Raw genomic sequence first — 17,865 nt, 5'->3', positions numbered from 1 at the left:
TGGGGTGCAAGATCCATTTTTCTTTTCTTTTCTTTTCCTTTTTTGTTGTTTTTGATTTATGTTTTTTTAATTGTTTAATGTTGTAAATATAAAGTTACAATTTTGTCCCTTTATAATTGATTAAAATGTGACCAAAGTTCAAATTTTCGGTCAACTAACGGAATTTTTGACGAAAACCGTCCAAAGGGGCCTCATTTGCAACTTTTGAAAATATTAAGGGTAACGGCTGCAACAAATAAAAGATTTTGGGAAAGTCTGCTAATGCTTCAAAAGTTTGGGACTTCTGCTGCAATTTTTCCTTCTTTAAACCCACATAAAATAATAAAGTGTAGGGCTTTACCAACAAACTAGAATAAAAATCTCTTTTTGTGAAACGGATCAATCTAGTTTGATTCTATTGTACGTGTCTATTCAATTTCTATAGTGGTATAAACAAATTTGTTTGGTACAACTTGCAAGTAGTTATAAAATTAAATATATAGTACTAGATTTATATATAATATTATATAGTGTTGATTGCAACTAGTTTGATTGTAATGATCAAGTAGGTGCCACTTATCATTCTTAGGCCCCCATAGGTTGAACTTAAAATTGATGCAATATTTTGAGATTGATCGAATTGACGTGATTATTAAAGTCAACAATTAAGCCAATCGGTCGAGTTTATGCCATACGGTCGGCTAAAGCAACAAAAAAGACAACACCAAAGTGCCAAACTCATCGAAGATTGACGAAGTCCGAGATGTCAAGTTTGAAGGTCGAGCTCCAATGGTCTAAGGATAACCCACCTCAAGTGAAATGTGTTCAAAATGATGCCAAAATCTGACTAGACTCATTGTTCTAGCAACAAATTGTTTTCCAACTTATAAAAAAACGATTAACTTAGTTCTTAATCTTTCATTGTATTTAAAGAATCAATTTTCGTTAATCTATCAAATAATCCACGAATATCCAATGTAAAGTTTGCACCTATTTGGTTTAGCTAAAAATCTATTTTTTAGTAAATTTTGATAAAATTTGATGAAACGTATAATTGATAAAGGTTGTGAGTTCCAATTTATGGTAGAAGAAAATGTTCCATCGGATCAATTATTTATTTCGACTTAGTGTTCATCAATTCTTTTCATTATTTTTTATTTTTATTTTTTAAGAAAATGAGAGAGGAAGGGAAATGACAAGAAAATATTCGAACATTGGCGCCGTTTGCAGATGTGGGACGAACTATAGGAATAAATACCAAGTGAGAGAGGAATTCCGAAATCTTGCATGGATAATTAAATTACAAAAAGAATAAAAAGTGAAAAATAAATATAATGTTTGAATGAAAATGAATTTTCGAACATGGAGGTCAACACATGGTCAAAGTTAGATTATGATTTTGAAGTTGAGTCGATTCTTAAAAATTTAAAACGCTACGTGTTTCAATAAAAACAACATGTCAATCTAATAAATATTGAATGAATTTTATTATCAAGATTTTGATTTACTCAGTTTTTAAAATTCTGAAATCAAATTGCTCATTGTTAAAAGATTTAAAAATTTAAAACCAGCCCGTTATTGGAGCGAAAGATTAAACTTCAACAATTCTTTTTTTTTTTTTTCTATTTTAGATTTACGCAATATGTTTCCATAAATTAAAAAAAAAACGATTATCAATGCAACATGTTGGCAATGCAATTCTTACAAAAACCAAAAAAAAAAAAAAAACAAAAACAAAAACAAAAACAAAACAAAAGAATTTTTCTTGCAATTTGTGTAAATTTTCTTTTCTTGTTTGTCAATTTTTTACCACGACAAGTGTAATGGGAGAATTCTTGGGACTTGTTTGGCAATTTTTTTATTCTAAACCAATAAAAGCCATCAATTCATTTGGTTGAGTTTATACTCCTCCTACTTGACTATGATTAAAATTAAACTTTTAATATATTTTGATAAAAATTAATAAAATTTGTGGTTGAAAAGTTGTGGATACTATGAAGTATGTAATTAAAATTAATTATTAAATTTGACTTAGATTACAATATTAATTTTAATTTTCACCACTCAGGCTAAATATAAATAAGAATGCCATTCTTCAATATTTTTATCTACATTTTTGCATAATTTTTTTCTTCTTCTTTTTGTGTTGAGGATCAATTTGACCTGACTCGAATAGTTAATTTTTATTCAATTCAGTGTTGATCCTTTACTCATACTTATTTAATTGGAAGTCTTGATCCAATTCAAAAAATTATGTTTCGCAATTTCATAATCCAACCTTTTACGACTATGAAGGTAAAAATAAAAACATCATTTACTGTAAATTTACTTAAAAAAAACATTATACAACATTAGACCTTTAAAGTAACAATCACTTTGTAAGATCATTTTTCACTACGTACCCTATTTACCATGAATGGTCTCAAACAATAAGATATAGATTATTAATATCATGATTATTATTATTATTAATTATTATTATTTTTCCAGATGAAAATGTTTACGATTAATTTCTTCTGTGGTCAGTGAACTTCTAATGAAAGTTCAATTGAGTCATTAGAATTTAGTTTTCTCTATTGAGCTGCTAAACTGTGTAGCCAATTTGCAACGAAATAGGAAAAGAATTAAAGTTGATCTTAATAAATAATAGAAAATTATTACAATTCTGTTCAAAAATTTGTTACAGATTTCGTTTCTAAGCTTTTCTCCAAGACATCATTGAAATAATTTGCAAGGGAAAATCTCCCTCAACAAAATCCCATTGTAATTTGCAAATCTTAAAATATCTCTGAGTGAGTTCTCGCCCTGTTAATATTATATATTTTGTATTTAATTATGCTAAAATTTTATTCTAAAAAACATAGAGACGTTGTTAGTTGCAAACTCTATTGCTGAAAAAATATTAAGTCTTTGCTTGGTAGGAATTAAAATTTAGATTTTAATTTAAATCAAAATCAACAATTAATTTTAACCACTATTTCATAGGATCTATAACTTTTCAGCCCCACATTTCATCAATTTTTATTAAAATTAACTAAAAATCTAATTTTACCCACTAACTAGGAGCTTAAATATTTTCCTTGAAATATTTATTAAAACATATTTAAAATACGTGGAATAAAATCCGCCATTGAGGTAAGTACCCGATTGTAAATTTCAGGACGTCGTGGGATTAGTTGAGATACGCGTAAACTGGCCCGAATACCCACTGTCATAAAATAAATAAATAAATAAATAATAAAAAATATAGGACATGATTGGCAAGCTAAATTGAATAATATATGATAGTGTTGCAACAAGGAAAAAAATGTTAAAAAGTATTTTCTGTAATGGGTAATTGGCACGAAACATCCCTACTTTCCAAGTTTATTGTGAAAAAGTCCCTACATTTCATTTTTGACATTTTTGCCCTCACCTTCCAATTTTTTGTTCGTTGAATGTCATTTTCACCAATTTTTAACGTAAAATGACCAAAATACACTCCTATTTAAATAAAAAAAGAAAAGGAAAATAAAAAACAAATTATAAATCTTACTCCTAAATATTTTAAAAAGTGCAAGTGAGTCCAAATAATTATTAAAAGGTCTAATAGCACAAAACGTCCCTAAATTTGGCCTATAATGTGCAAAATGTCCATACGTTTCAAATTGGTGAAAATGACGTTTTTCACAATGAAAGGTAAAAATAGGGATGAAGACGCAAAAAAATTGAAATGTAGGGATGTTTTCTGCAAGAAGTGTCAAGCGTAGGGAATTTTTTGATATTAGGCCTTATTAAAATATTTAAAAAAAAAACTCTCTTTCTCCTCTTCTCCAAATGGGTTAGTCACCTTAGAAGCCAAAAAATTCCAGCAAACCACCACGCAAATTGCTGGACCACCATATCACCGAAAAACCCTCTCTTATCTCTACACATACCACTCAACATCTAACCTTGAAACCTTCAAGTCAATAGATTTGTTCGGAATTGCAAGCCAAAATACCTAACTCGCGAATGCAAATACTAGCGACATCGCCTATTCCGAAGAGACCCATACCATTTTCAACACACCAATCGATTATACTCACTAGGGCGCCTCTTTTCATGATCTTAAAATATCACTAGATGGTTCAATGGTATGGAGGTTCGACAGTTTAAGCGATGGTTGGTTGAAGTTTTTTCACTTCTAATGTGGCAGTCCCATTTGGAGAAGAAGAAAAGAGAGTGAGTTTTATTTGTTATTTTTAATATTTTAATAAGGCCTAATAATCAAAAAAATCTTTACGTTTGACACTTCCTGCAGAAAACGTCCATACATTTCAATTTTTTTGCGTTTTCATCCCTATTTGCACGTTTCATTGCGAAAAACTTCTTTTCACCAATTTGAAACATATGGATGTTTTGTACACTATAGGCCAAACGTAGGGACTTTTTGTGCTAATATGCTTTTTAATAATTATTTTGACTCACTTGCACTTTTTAAAATATTTAGGAGTAAGATTGTAATTTTTATTTATTTATTTTTGGTCTTATTTAAATGAGAGTGTATTTTGGTCATTTTACATTAAAAATAAGTGAAAAGAACGTTCAGCACAAAAAAATGTAGAAGGTAAGAACGAAAATGCAAAAAAATAAAAGGTAGGGACTTTTTCCACAATAAACTTGAAAGGTAGAAACGTTTTGTTATCCTTCATTAACTCATATGCTTAAAAAGAACAAGGGACATAATTCTGCCGAACTTAACTATCATTATATGACTTTGAGTCGGGTGCGAAGAACATAGCTATCAAACAAGAAAAATTAGAATTAAGCTCCTCGCACAATTGCATTTATACGAATTTTTACAGATGACGAGGTGACAACACTGGATAGTTTGATTTGAAGTTGCTTTTTGTTCAACATCCAATGAAATTGTGCCAACTGGAAATCCATCAAACTGTCGGGCAAAAATTCCTATACATATTGTATGATTGAAAAAATTAATTAATGTTATAATATGTAAAATACGAATAAAATTTGGGTGACATATCACATGCACACATGATACGCATGTGTCTATATATACACACCAATTATTTTCCACAAGTGCTGTTGAAATGATCAATTACTACATATTGACCATTTCACGAATCTTAACCTAGAAGATTTAAGGCAAAAATAGAACTGTAAATCGAAAGGTCTTGTAAAGTCAAGCAAGCTAAAGGGACTAAAAGTCTACAAAGGAAAATTACTTGGTACTTGCACGTCTATTAATCTTCTTCCCTCACACAAACGCACACACTCTGTTTCTCTCTCTATTGTAGGAAGATAGGCCAACCATGGTAAAAACTCCTTGCTGTGATAAGACTAAAGTGAGAAAGGGGCTTTGGTCTCCAGAAGAAGATGCAATCCTCAAGAATTACATTCAAAACTATGGCACTGGTGGCAACTGGATAACCTTTCCACACAAAGCTGGTCACATCTCTCTCTCTCTCTCTGTTAACCCCATTCTGTGGGGTTTTTTCCCCCTCATTAGCACTCCACCTATAAAAAACATGACTACGATTCTTCTTCACTTGAATGCAACATGTTTAAATGTCAAATTTTCTAATGTGATATTTTCAATCTATTCAGTAAATTTGACACTTTTGACATTCAGTGTTCATAGTCAGAGTTGGGACCATTTAATATGGTATTTGTTCAATCCCAACAATGGCTACACCACGTTCAAGGTTGATTTTGTAGCATGTTTTATCCAATGCATGCTTGATTACACAGTAAACGAATATGAGTTTAGATTGGACAGAAACATGTTAGTTAGTTCATTTGCTAAGGTGAATTTTGTAGCAACTCACCTTGTTTAGAAACAAAAATAAGTTAAATTTATCCTTGTTTATCAGGTCTTAACCGTTGTGGCAAGAGCTGTCGTCTCCGGTGGCTTAATTACCTTCGACCGGATATCACACATGAAGCTTTTACACCGGAGGAAGACAATATCATATACACTCTCTATGGTGTCTTGGGAAGCAAGCAAGTTCAATGTTAATTATGATTTTTTTCCTCTTAATTTTTTATTTATTAACATTTTTATGTTTAATTCATAGATGGTCTGTCATAGCATCTCATCTACCCGGAAGAACAGACAACGATGTGAAAAACTACTGGAACAGCAAGTTAAAGAAGAAGCCAATAGCAGCAAATTATGGTTATAACCCCACAAATAGTATCGACACCACCGCTGCGAAAGCGAAAACCGACCTCTCATCTTCAACCACTAACACTTTGGTTCCCACATTTTCAGGTCAAGAGACATCTCCTATAAGTCCTTGTTTAACTGAGAGTACTAAAAACCCGAGCTTTTCTTCATCTTCCCAACAAGATTCAACCATTTCTGAAACATTTTCACAGCTTGGAAATGATTTCATCTTTGGCAATGGCAGTTGCAGCAACGGGATTCCAATGGATAATATCGGCTATCGACGTTCTTATGAAATTCTGGATGAAATTTGGTCCCAAGAGGCAGCCAATGAAGGGGTTCCTAATTTATATTGAAATCATCAGGAGATGTCTTTATATATATATGTTAGTTGATATGATAAGGGATTGTTTATTGATACAACATATATATGTAAACATTTGATACAAATGAATTGAACTTTCACATTATTTATTTTAGCCTTTGTGTACAATGTGCATGAATATTTAAGATGAAAATTAATAGTGGTGTCAAATTGAGTCGGGGCTACTCGAGTCACGACAAGTCCGATGCCTGGATGGGGCTAGTCGGTCCCACCAAAAAATACTTGTTGCTTATGGCCTTTATACATGTTTTCCAATATACTCAATGTGGCACGGCACGTAAGAAATTAGAACACATTATAATCAATATTTACATGGAACTTTGAAACAGTAGATACTTGTGGAGTGATAGTTTCATTTACTTCTGATCTATTTATTCGATGACTTCAATATTTTGGGTCCCTAAAAACGTAGTATCCAAACGAACGACAAAAAAGAAGAAATTGACGAGGCTAAATAATGAATTTTTATACAACCCACATTGTTATAACTATTGGTTTTTGTTTTCATTTTAAGATGGACAAGAAAGTGAGGGTGTGATCACCATTTCTTGTTTCATACTTTCTAGTCAATGGCCAATTCACAACCGAATATAATGTCTCTCTCAGAAATTATCACAAAGGATTCTCTCAATTTATTTTCTTCTTGTTCTCTACAGAATATTTTGGCTAAGCTAAAAGTTAGTTGATATTTTGTTTATAAGCATTCTCAATTACATTTTTTTTTCTTATTTGAGAGACTTATTTATTCTAATAGCAAGATAAGATTTATTTCCGAATATTTCTCTTCTTTTTCCAAAGAAAATATTATTTACTTTTTACTTATTTTATATACAAGTAAATTTTTTAATCAGCTTATCCAAAGAGTTGTAGTATCGACGATGTTTCACTGTCTTCTGCTTTGTAAAAATTCGCAGCCTCCCCTTTTTTGTAATTGAAAAGGGCAAAAAGAAGTTGGTCTTCTGCATGGCTTGAAGCCATGTTTGGCAATGTTCATTAATTCATATGCTTAAAAAGAACAAGTGACATAATTCTGCCGAACTTAACTATCGTTATATGACTTTGAGTCGGTTGCGAAGAACATAGCTATCAAACAAGAAAAAATTAGAATTAAGCTCCTTGTACAATTGTATTTATACGGATTTTTACAGATGACAAGGTGACAACACTGTGTTGATTGATTTGAAGTTGTTTTTTTTTTTCAATATCCAATGAAATTGTGCCAACTAAAAATCCATCAAACATATCACATGCACACATGACGCGCGTGTGTCTATATATATATATATATATATCCTATTGAAATGATCAATTACTACATATTGACCATTTCACCAATCTTAACCTAGAAGATTTAAGGCCTGTTTGGGAGCGATTTTTCCTCCAAAAAATTGATTTTTTGACCGTTATTTCACTATTCCAACTGTCATATTTGACTTCTTCTCTCACAGGTGGACCCCACTTTTTTTTTTTTTTTTTTCTAACGGTCAAAAAATCAATTCTCAAAATCACTCCCAAACAGACTCTTAAGGCAAAAATATAACTGTAAATCTAAAGGTCTTGCAAAGTCAAGAAGCTAAAGGGACTAAAAGTCTACAAACGAAAATTACTGGGCTTTGGTCTCAAGAAGAAGATGCAATCCTCAAGAATTACATTCAAAACTATGGCACTGGTGGCAACTGGATAACCTTTCCACACAAAGCTGGTCACATCTCTCTCTCTGTTAACCCCATTCTGTGGTTTTTCTCCCCTCATTACCACTCCACATATCAAAAACATGACTACAATTCTTCTTCACTTGAATGCAACATGTTTAATTGTCAATTTTCTTAATGTGATAGTTTCGATCTATTCAGTGAATTTGATACTTTTGACATTCAGTGTTCTTAGTCAGAGTTGGGACCATTTAATATCGTATTTGTTCAATCCCTACAATGGCTACACCACGTTCAAGGTTGATTTTGTAGCATGTTTTATCCAATGCATTCTTGAGTTCACAGTGAACGAATATGAGTAGGGGTGGACGTGTTTCCATATTGTTCTGGTTTCAAGAGAATCGAACCGAACCATGAACCAATGATTTTTTTTTTATAATGGAACCAAATGATTTTTTTAAAGATATGAAACCAAACTAAACCGAACCGTTCGGTTCTGGTTTGGTTTGGTTCTAATTTCAGTTCTTACTTCATATAAATTAGTAATGTATACCTAAATAAGAAAATAACATTTAGGAAGTTCAAATTTCAATCATCGAGATAAAAAAAAAGTCATAACTAAAAAATAAAATATATTCATAATTTGAATACACAAATCAGTTTTCGTTTTCATACAAAAATTTGTTTAATAAGTAATAGCAAATATTCACTAAATTAATTGCAGTAGTTTTGAAGGCACACCCCTACAATAAAGAATGAATTATCAAAATTTTTACAGTCCACTTCTACAGGTAACATTAACCGTTTAATATTTCATGAATGTGGTTTTCCTCTATTTGTGAAGAATACAAATAACTCATCAAACAATCAAGGTAAAAAAAGAGTTTAGAAACTTTTTAAGTAATTGATCATTTTCATTTTTCGATCTTAAATGACACTCCACTGATTTGATAAAATGCGGTATCAGTATGCTGCGACGTTATGTAATTTGAAAATGAGTGAAGAGAAATAATTCAACTGAATACAAAATTAGAGTGTAGACAACTAATGAGTTGTTTATCTCTAATAACCCAAAATTGATTAATAAACTGTATTCAATTAATAGGCTATCTTCAATGAATAAAAAATTAGGGTCTCCACTAATTATTATATATAAAATTAAATATTAAGTTTGGTTCTGGTTCTGGTTCTGATTTTTGAACTAGAACTGAACCAGAACCAAAACCAAATGGTTCTCGATTCACAGAACCAAAATCATCAATTTTTTGGATAGAACCGAACCAAACCGCTTGGTTTGGTTCTAGTTTGATTTGGTCTGGTTTGGACATTTTGTCCACCCTTAAATATGAGTTTAGATTGGACAGAAACATGTTAGTTAGTTCATTTGCTAAGGTGAATTTTGTAGCAACTCACCTTGTTTAGAAACAAAAATAAGTTAAATTTATCCTTGTTTATCAGTGTTATATTAGTTAGGTTGCCTCACCATTTCTTGCTGGCCCAAATTGAGACTTGTGGGTTTGGTCTGTTTGGAATTAAGTTTGGGTTGTAAATCGTGTTTTAAATAAACACGCCTTTGCCTCTTAAATGGTTGAGGTTCAGCCGTACACGTGGCTTCATTCTCACCCTTTGATGGTTGACTGATCAGATACTTACTTGGTTTTGGCCCCGATTCTAGATGATTCGAAGTCTTTTCAACCTTTCGTCTCTCTCTCTCTCTCCTTTTCTCTGAGTGATAGATTAGGGTTCTTGGGTTACTGAAATTCGATATGTTCTTGGTGATTTATCAATCTGTAATCTTAGTGATGGTTTCTGATTGTGTTGTACAGTCTGTTAGCGATTGAGAGTGAGTTGGATTATAGTTTTGAATAGATGCGAAAGAATATTCGAAGAAACCTTTGGTTTCTTCGTACATGGTGTACTGTTCTTGGTTGATACTTAGTGGATCTTGAGCTTTATTACCTTTTGGTGATGCTTAACGGATGATTAGGTCGCAAGATCGAACATCCGGGCCCTTTTTAGGACGAAACATATCTTCGCGTTCGATTTTTTAATTTTCTGCAAATCTATTTTTTACTGCAAAGCGATCCATTTTTGAGACTTAACGATCCTTCGACTTAACAAGTGGTATCAAAGCCACTATTTTCTGAAAAGAAATTTTCGAACAATATTTACAAAAGGATTCTTGGGGATCTTAGATCTGGTTTTTTCTGAAAATCGTCTTTTTTGGTTCTTGAAAGCTGAAATTTTAATTTTCTTTATGACTCGTTTTAACTCGTTCTAACTCGATTCTAACTCTGTTTGATCTGTTGTTTTTGTACTGGGTTGTGCGAGTTTAGTTGACTCGGTCCGGTTTGTGGTGAGTTCTTAACTCACTACTGAGTTCACACTGAGTTCTGGTGACTCGTTGGCTTCTTGAACTTGCATTGCTCCTCTTATTCCGGTTCTGACACTTCCTTACTGTTTCCTATATTCTAAAATATTAAGTTTTAGACTCTAGTATTTTCTAGAACTCCCTTTATTAAACTGAAATTGTAATATGTTTAGAGTTTTTTGGTCATTAAGGTAAGTAATCTTCCACTGGTTACCTTTGTCCAAGATCTCCTGCGAGGATCTGGGAATCTGAGGAAGTAGTGGGTTGCAAGGATTATCACTCCTTAGACCACTCTTAGATTGACTTTCAGTTCCTGTTCTTTTGAATTGAATTGTATATTGCATGATAGGAAGATACAATTATATTTTCTGCCTTATTCATTCTGTCACATTTTCTATCAATTCAAATAAAATACCTGAATTAATATACACCGTGTGCTGTATAAATTTTGTGTGTACATATCTGTCATCATGTCCACGTCTCAAAAATTTGAAGTTGAGAGATGGAACAGTACTGGAGACTTCAGTCTCTAGTGCCAAAAACTGAGGGCATTATTGCTGCAGCAGAGATATGCTGCAGCCATTGATGGTAACTGGCCTACAGAAACTAGTGCCTATAGGAGACAGGAGTTAGATGATATTGCATGAAGCACAATTTTCTTGCTCTTATCTGATAGTGTAATTAGGAAAGTTGGAGAAACTACTTCTGCTCAGGCTCTTTGGACTAAGTTAGGAACATTATATCTAACTAGAACTATGCCTAATAAATGCTACCTTCTAAGGCAATTCTATAATTTCAGATTTGATCCTACCTCAAATCTGGAAGATAACCTTGACAGATTCACAAAACTGATTCAGGACTTGACTAACTGTGATGAAGAAATCTCTGATGATCAACAAGCTGTGGCATTGTTAAATTCACTAAGTGATAAGTATAGAGACATTAGAAATGCATTAGAATATGGGGGGCAAGAACTTATCATTAATAGAATAACCTCAGCCCTGAGAAATAGAGAACTTGAAATAAAATCTGAGTCTAAAGACTCTAGGTATGGTGAGGGGTTATTCATAAAGGAGAAACAGAACCAAAATAAGAAACAATATCCCTTAAATCAAAATTTAAATAAGAAAGGGAAAACTCAATTCTCCAGATCTAAGAGAAAGAATAAAAATCAATGGAAAACTAAAAACCAGATCAGGAAATGTTATTACTGTGGTAAAACTGGCCATGTAATAAAAGACTGCTTCAAGAAAATCTCAGATATGAAAGAGAATACTAATACTGAGGGATCTGCAGCTGTAGCCTTAGAGATGAATCTGATATTCAAGGGGTTGCTTTAGTAACAACCACCAGAAGAGACCCAAATGAATGGGTTCTTGACTCTGGCTGCACCTTTCACATGTGTCCCACAAAAGAATGTTTTTCTGAATTTGTTGACCTAAATGGAGGACAAATTCAAATGGAAAATGACATGAGTTATCCAATTAAGGGGATTGGGAAGGTCAAACTCTCATTAAATAACAATTGTACCCTAGAACTTGAGAACACCATATATGTCCCAGAGTTAAAAAGAAACCTTATTTCCTTGGGTAAGCTAGATGATAAATACAACATTATGATTCATAAAGGTTTTTTAACACTTATGTAAGGAAAATAAAACTATCATTTCCTCTCAAAAGATCAATGGCATATATACTGTATGTGCTCAATTTGTGATAGATCACTGTTCTACAGCCTTAAACTCTGATTCCAATAAGTCTTTAATTTGGCATAAAAGACTTGGCCACATCTCAGAAAAGGGACTAATAATCTTAAATAAACTTGGATGTTTGGGTACGAACAATGTTAAGGGTTTGGATTTTTGTGAAAATTGTGTATTTGGAAAACAGAAAAAGTTGCCTTTCAAAACTAGTATTCATAAATCTACTTCTATATTAGAATATTTACATGCTGATCTTTGGGAACCAGCATCTGTAAATACTTTGAGTGGATTTAGATTCCATCTACTAATAGTAAATGAGTTTTCAAGAAAAATTTGGACTTTTCTTCTAAAACAAAAATCTGATACTTTTCAAACCTTTAAACATTGGAAATTAATGATCGAAAACCAAACAAATAAGAAAATCAAGGCTTTAAGGACTAATAATGGTCTTGAGTTTTGCAACTCTGAATTTGACCTGTTTTGTAAAGATTATGGAATCTTAAGACACAGAACTCTAACATACATTCCTCAACAAAATGGTGTTGCTGAGAGAATGAATAGATACTTATTGGAAAAAGTGAGATGTATGCCGATAAGTGTATTTTTGCACACTTATTTAGGTCACAAACATGACTTCATTACAAATAAAATGACTGAATTGTGACTTAATTTCATTACATTTGTGAATTGTAGTTAACACCGATGGATATGGTGAAATACATGAGAAAAGATGCGAAAAAGGACTAAAATGACACAAAGTGAAAATTCAAGGACCAAGGTGCAATTACTCAAAAGTTGACCTGATGAACAAATCAAGAAATTGAGTTTGCCAAATACGAATTGATGACATTTTGGGATGATGGAATGTGAAGAATGAAGAAAAGATGTAAAAAAGTAGAAGATTAAAGTGAAGGGACCAAATTGTAGGAACTAAAAGATCAATTCTACCATGCGGTCGCATGGTAGAAACGTCGTGCGGCCGCACAAAATGATGCAGGGATTAAGAATGAAAAAGAGGATAACCATGCGGCCGCACGGATTAAAACCGTGCGGTCGCATGGTACAAATTCAGCGCGAAAATTTTCTTTCCTTATACGATTGAAATACCTATGGTAACCTAATTTTCCACGGGATATAAATATCAAAAACATTTCAGAGACGCCCAGAACGTAATTGGAGGCCGAAAAACAATTCTTGAAGAGGATTTGAGCGCAAGAACAAAGATTGACACGAAAAACTTCAAGATTTATTCAAGTTTTATAACCCGGTGATGTCTTGTATACAAACTTTGATGTATTTTGTTATTTTGAGCATGCTAGGCTAGATTCTATTTATGCTAGAAGATCGATGAACCATGTGATTTGAATTTTAATATTCTAGTTTTGCAATTTGATGTAAGACATAATTTCTATTATGTTGAATGATTTATATGCAATTAAATGTTTCCGCAATTAAGGGCTCGTAATTGTGTGAATTTAAGTGATTTATTCTTGCATTCGAGAGAATTGGAATAGATTTGACATAGTATAAATCTTCGTAGGGTCCGATAGTGGATAGAAATATACTGCTATGCTCTATGTGAATCTTTAAATGTTCATAAAATTGCATGCATTTTTACATATGCTCTTGTCATAGAAATATAGACCGGTGGTATGTAGAGATAGGTTTGATACATCTCGAGAGAGAGTATTGGATAGATTTAGGAACATTGATTCGTCAAAATCGAAATATGTTGTCATATTGTGAAACTAGGATTTAAAGTGATAATTGCATGGGAATTAGTGATCCTAGTGTATTTCATTCCTAATAATTATAACAAGTGCGTTCTCAACTTTTAGATTTCATTCTCGAGTTTAATTTATTGTTTTGCATATTAATTTCAATTTAATCAAAAAAAAAATTGCATAATTAAGGTTCAATTAGGTTTACATCCACTTTGGTAATTTAGTTTCGGTTAAGGCTAAGGTAGATAAAATTTGAACTAATCAATCTCTGTGGGACGATATTCGGACTCATTGAATCCACTTTATTACTTGTTAACGTACCGTATACTTGCGGTGATTTTAAATCGAAAGAAAATAATTTGGCGAACAAGTTTTTGGCGCCGTTGCCGGGGATTGAGTTTAGTTTAATTTTATTTCTCGAGGCACTAATTCGAACTCAATTTTTATTTTGCTAGCATAATTTTGTTTTTATTTTTTTTTATTTTCATTTAGGGTTATTATCCTTTATTTGTGTTTTAGTTATTTAAATTGTTTGAATCTCAGTGCTCGTACTGGTTTTAATTCTCAGATTTGCATGTCACGATTGTCTGGAGGAGAATTGATTCCAGTTGATCCTGAAATTGAGCGCACCTTTCATCGACGACAAAGAGATCACCGCGAAGCACAAGTACAAATGGCCAACGAATTAAACAATCCTATTATTCAAGCTAACGAAGGAGAGGCAGTGGATGAAGGAAACGAAATTCTGGGGGACTTATTGACTCCTCAAGTTATTCAAAGCCAATCCAACATTGTATATCCACCATTTGGGCAGCCCAACCTTCAATTGAAGACCAATGTAATACAGCTGTTTCAAAATGGACACCAATTCTATGGCAAAGCCGAGGAGAATCCACACACACACACGTATCTCGATTTCTAGATATGTGTCAACATTTCAGATACCAAGGGATTTCAGATGACGCTATCAGATTAAGGCTTTTTCCACATACGTTACGAGACAGAGCACTTGAATGGTTGGATTCACTCCCGATTGCAAGTATCACTACATGGAATGAGCTGGCAAACAAATTCTGCACAAAGTTCTTCTCCCCAGCCAAGATAGTGAAGCTGAGACATAATATATCAGTATTCAGTCAAGGAGAGAATGAATCATTTGACGAAGCCTGGAACAGATTTAAAAACATGCTCCGAAAATGCCCTCAGCATGGGTTCGATAAAAAGACCCAGATTCGATTTTTCTACACAGGATTACTTCCACACCATAAGAGCATGGTGGATTCAGCATCAGATGGCTCAATATCTGTTAGACATTATGTTGTCAAACGAGCTCCCGGGCGATGATGAGAACCAATTTTATCAGTCGACATAAATGACTGAACGATAATTCAACATCGAATAATGGATTAACCGACCAGACGTTGCCTTACCTATTGGACGGCTAATACTCTTTGTGGCTTGTTGATTCTTTCCATTGGAAGTTAACCCTAATCGAGCCTACTTACCATATCCTTACTTACCTTATGTTGGCCACTTGACTTACTATATATATTGGTGTTTTCATCCTTGTTGGTCCCGTCCAAAAGTTGAAGCCGTGAGAAAAGAGAAACTGTCGTGTCCAGCCGTGTCTTCTGCCTTCATCTTCTTCGTGATTTCTTCTCCACCCAAATTGCTTGAGTCTTTGTGAACCTTACCTGAGTGGTATCCATCCTAAGTGTGTGGATTGAATCAACCAAGCAAGAGAAGAAAGCAACCATAGGAGAGGGTAGCGCCGGCGAGTTGGGGACTTTGGTTTTGATGTTGAATTCGATGTTTAATGGTTAACTGAGCCCGAAAATCACCGTGAGCTGCAAGAGGAAGGTCCTAACATCTGGTATCAGAGCTTGGGTGGCAAAAAAAGGGCTCAAAATCGGCTGATTTTCGCACTTTCAACTTAGAATCCGAGTCTGAAAATTTGCAATTACTCACAAACCAGAGCTCGGTTGGACAAACGGAGGCCATACCCATCATCAGCAGGCCGAGGCGCTCTGGGATAGGCGGCGCGTGGGGGGTTTTCCGGCGACGCAGTCTTCAGGTAACTTGTTTGTGACATCTGAAAAGAACTGGTTTGAAAACTTGCAAGAATCTAATGATGGACAAGTAGTTCTGTGTGATAACTTCTCCTATACAATTGCTGGAATTGGAGATATAAAGATAAAATTTAACACAGGCTTTGTGTACGTGTTAAAAGAAGTTAGATATATTCCGGAATTATCTAGGAATTTAATTTCAGTAGGAAGACTTGAGAAAGACAACTTCACCGGTAAAATTGAAAACAGTATGTTTAAAATGATGAAGGGTGCGTTAATCTCTATTAAGGGAATCAAGAAAAACGACATTTATATCACTACTGGGGAAGTAATTAGAGGATCAAACTCCTCTATTTCTTCCGCCAAAATCGATCACACAGACACGTGGCATAGTAGGCTTGCACACGTAAGCATTAAAGGACTTAAACTACTTAATGAAAAAGGTGCATTTGGTAATGACTGTGTGTCTGACCTATCGTTCTGTGATCACTGTGTGCTTGGAAAGCACCATAGAGTGTCGTTTTCCACCAGTACGCATAAGGCTAAAAGCATACTTGAATATGTGCATTCTGATCTGTGGGCTCCTGCTAGTAATCCCACATCGGGTGGGAATAGGTATTTCCTATCTATCATAGATGACTACACCAGAAAAGTATGGGTCTATCTATTGAAGGACAAAACTGAAACCTTCCATAACTTTAACAATTGGAAGAAACAAATGGAAAACCAAACTAGCAAGAGGATCAAATTTTTAAGGACAGATAACGGCCTAGAATTCTGTAATACTGAATTCGATAGGATGTGTAAAGAAAGTGGAATAACAAGGCACAAAACGGTCCCTTATACTCCCCAACAAAACGGGGTGGCAGAAAGAATGAATAGGACCATACTAGACAAAGTGCGCTGCATGATGTTAAGTTTTGGGGTTCCTAAGTCATTTTGGGGTGAAGCCGTTGTCACTGCCTGTTATCTAATAAATTTGACTCCATCAGCTGCATTAAATGGTGATACTCCACATGAGAAATGGTCTGGAAAATTGGGTGACTACTCGATGCTTAAAGCGTTTGGCTGTGCTGCTTTCTCTCATCAAAGTGAGGATTGGGTGACTACTCGATACTTAAAGCGTTTGGCTGTGATGCTTTTTCTCATCAAAGTGAGGGAAAGTTAGAACCAAGAGCCAGGAAGTGTGTCTTTCTAGGGTATCCCGAAGGGGTTAAGGGATATAGGCTATGGGATAGAAGCCAAAAAGGAGTTAAGATCATCGTGTGTAGGGATGTCACATTTAATGAGAAAGAGATGCCTTGTCTAAAGAACGAAACCGAACCAATAAGTGAAACTGAATCAAGTGAAGAAAGAAGTCGGTTTAAGGTGGAGTTAGGAAAATTTAACACATCAGTACCTAGTACTTCGAGTGAGGTGGAGATTCAGGTCCAAGAACCTGAAGAGGAAAATGAAGTAGTGATAGAAGAGCATCCTGAAGAAGAAAATCCACTAGCTAACTATAACTTAGCTAGAGATAGAGAGAGAAGACAAACGAGAGAACCTAGGAGATTCGGATATGAATCTGAATTGGATTTTGCATACGCTAGTTACGAAGAACTAGTTGATAGGGAGCCAGAAACGTTTGAAGAGGCTATGAACAGTGGTCAATCTAAGGAGTGGCTTGAGGCTATGAAAGAAGAGATGAGTTCTCTAGAAAAGAATCAAACTTGGGAGTTAGTACCGAGACCTAAGAATAAATCAATCGTTGATTGCAAGTGGATCTTTAAGGTTAAAAAAGGTACTAGTAGTTCAGAACCCTTAAGGTTTAAGGCTAGGTTAGTAGCAAA

General features: G+C 33.9%; 1 protein-coding gene across 1 annotated transcript; it reads left to right on the top strand.

Moving 5' to 3' along the window:
* The first annotated feature begins 5,845 nt into the window (after positions 1-5,845).
* On the top strand, positions 5,846-6,495 carry LOC111376112 (transcription factor MYB46-like). Its single transcript, XM_022999040.1, has one exon. The coding sequence runs from the start codon at positions 5,977-5,979 to the stop codon at positions 6,487-6,489; it is 513 nt and encodes a 170-aa protein (XP_022854808.1). The 5' UTR covers positions 5,846-5,976; the 3' UTR covers positions 6,490-6,495.
* The last annotated feature ends 11,370 nt before the right edge of the window (positions 6,496-17,865 follow it).

Source organism: Olea europaea, unplaced genomic scaffold, assembly GCF_002742605.1.
Source record: "Olea europaea var. sylvestris unplaced genomic scaffold, O_europaea_v1 scaffold1454, whole genome shotgun sequence".
In the NCBI taxonomy this organism is placed as follows: domain Eukaryota; kingdom Viridiplantae; phylum Streptophyta; class Magnoliopsida; order Lamiales; family Oleaceae; genus Olea; species Olea europaea.
Note: the sequence above shows the minus strand (reverse complement) of the source record. Positions and strands in the feature narration are given on the sequence as shown.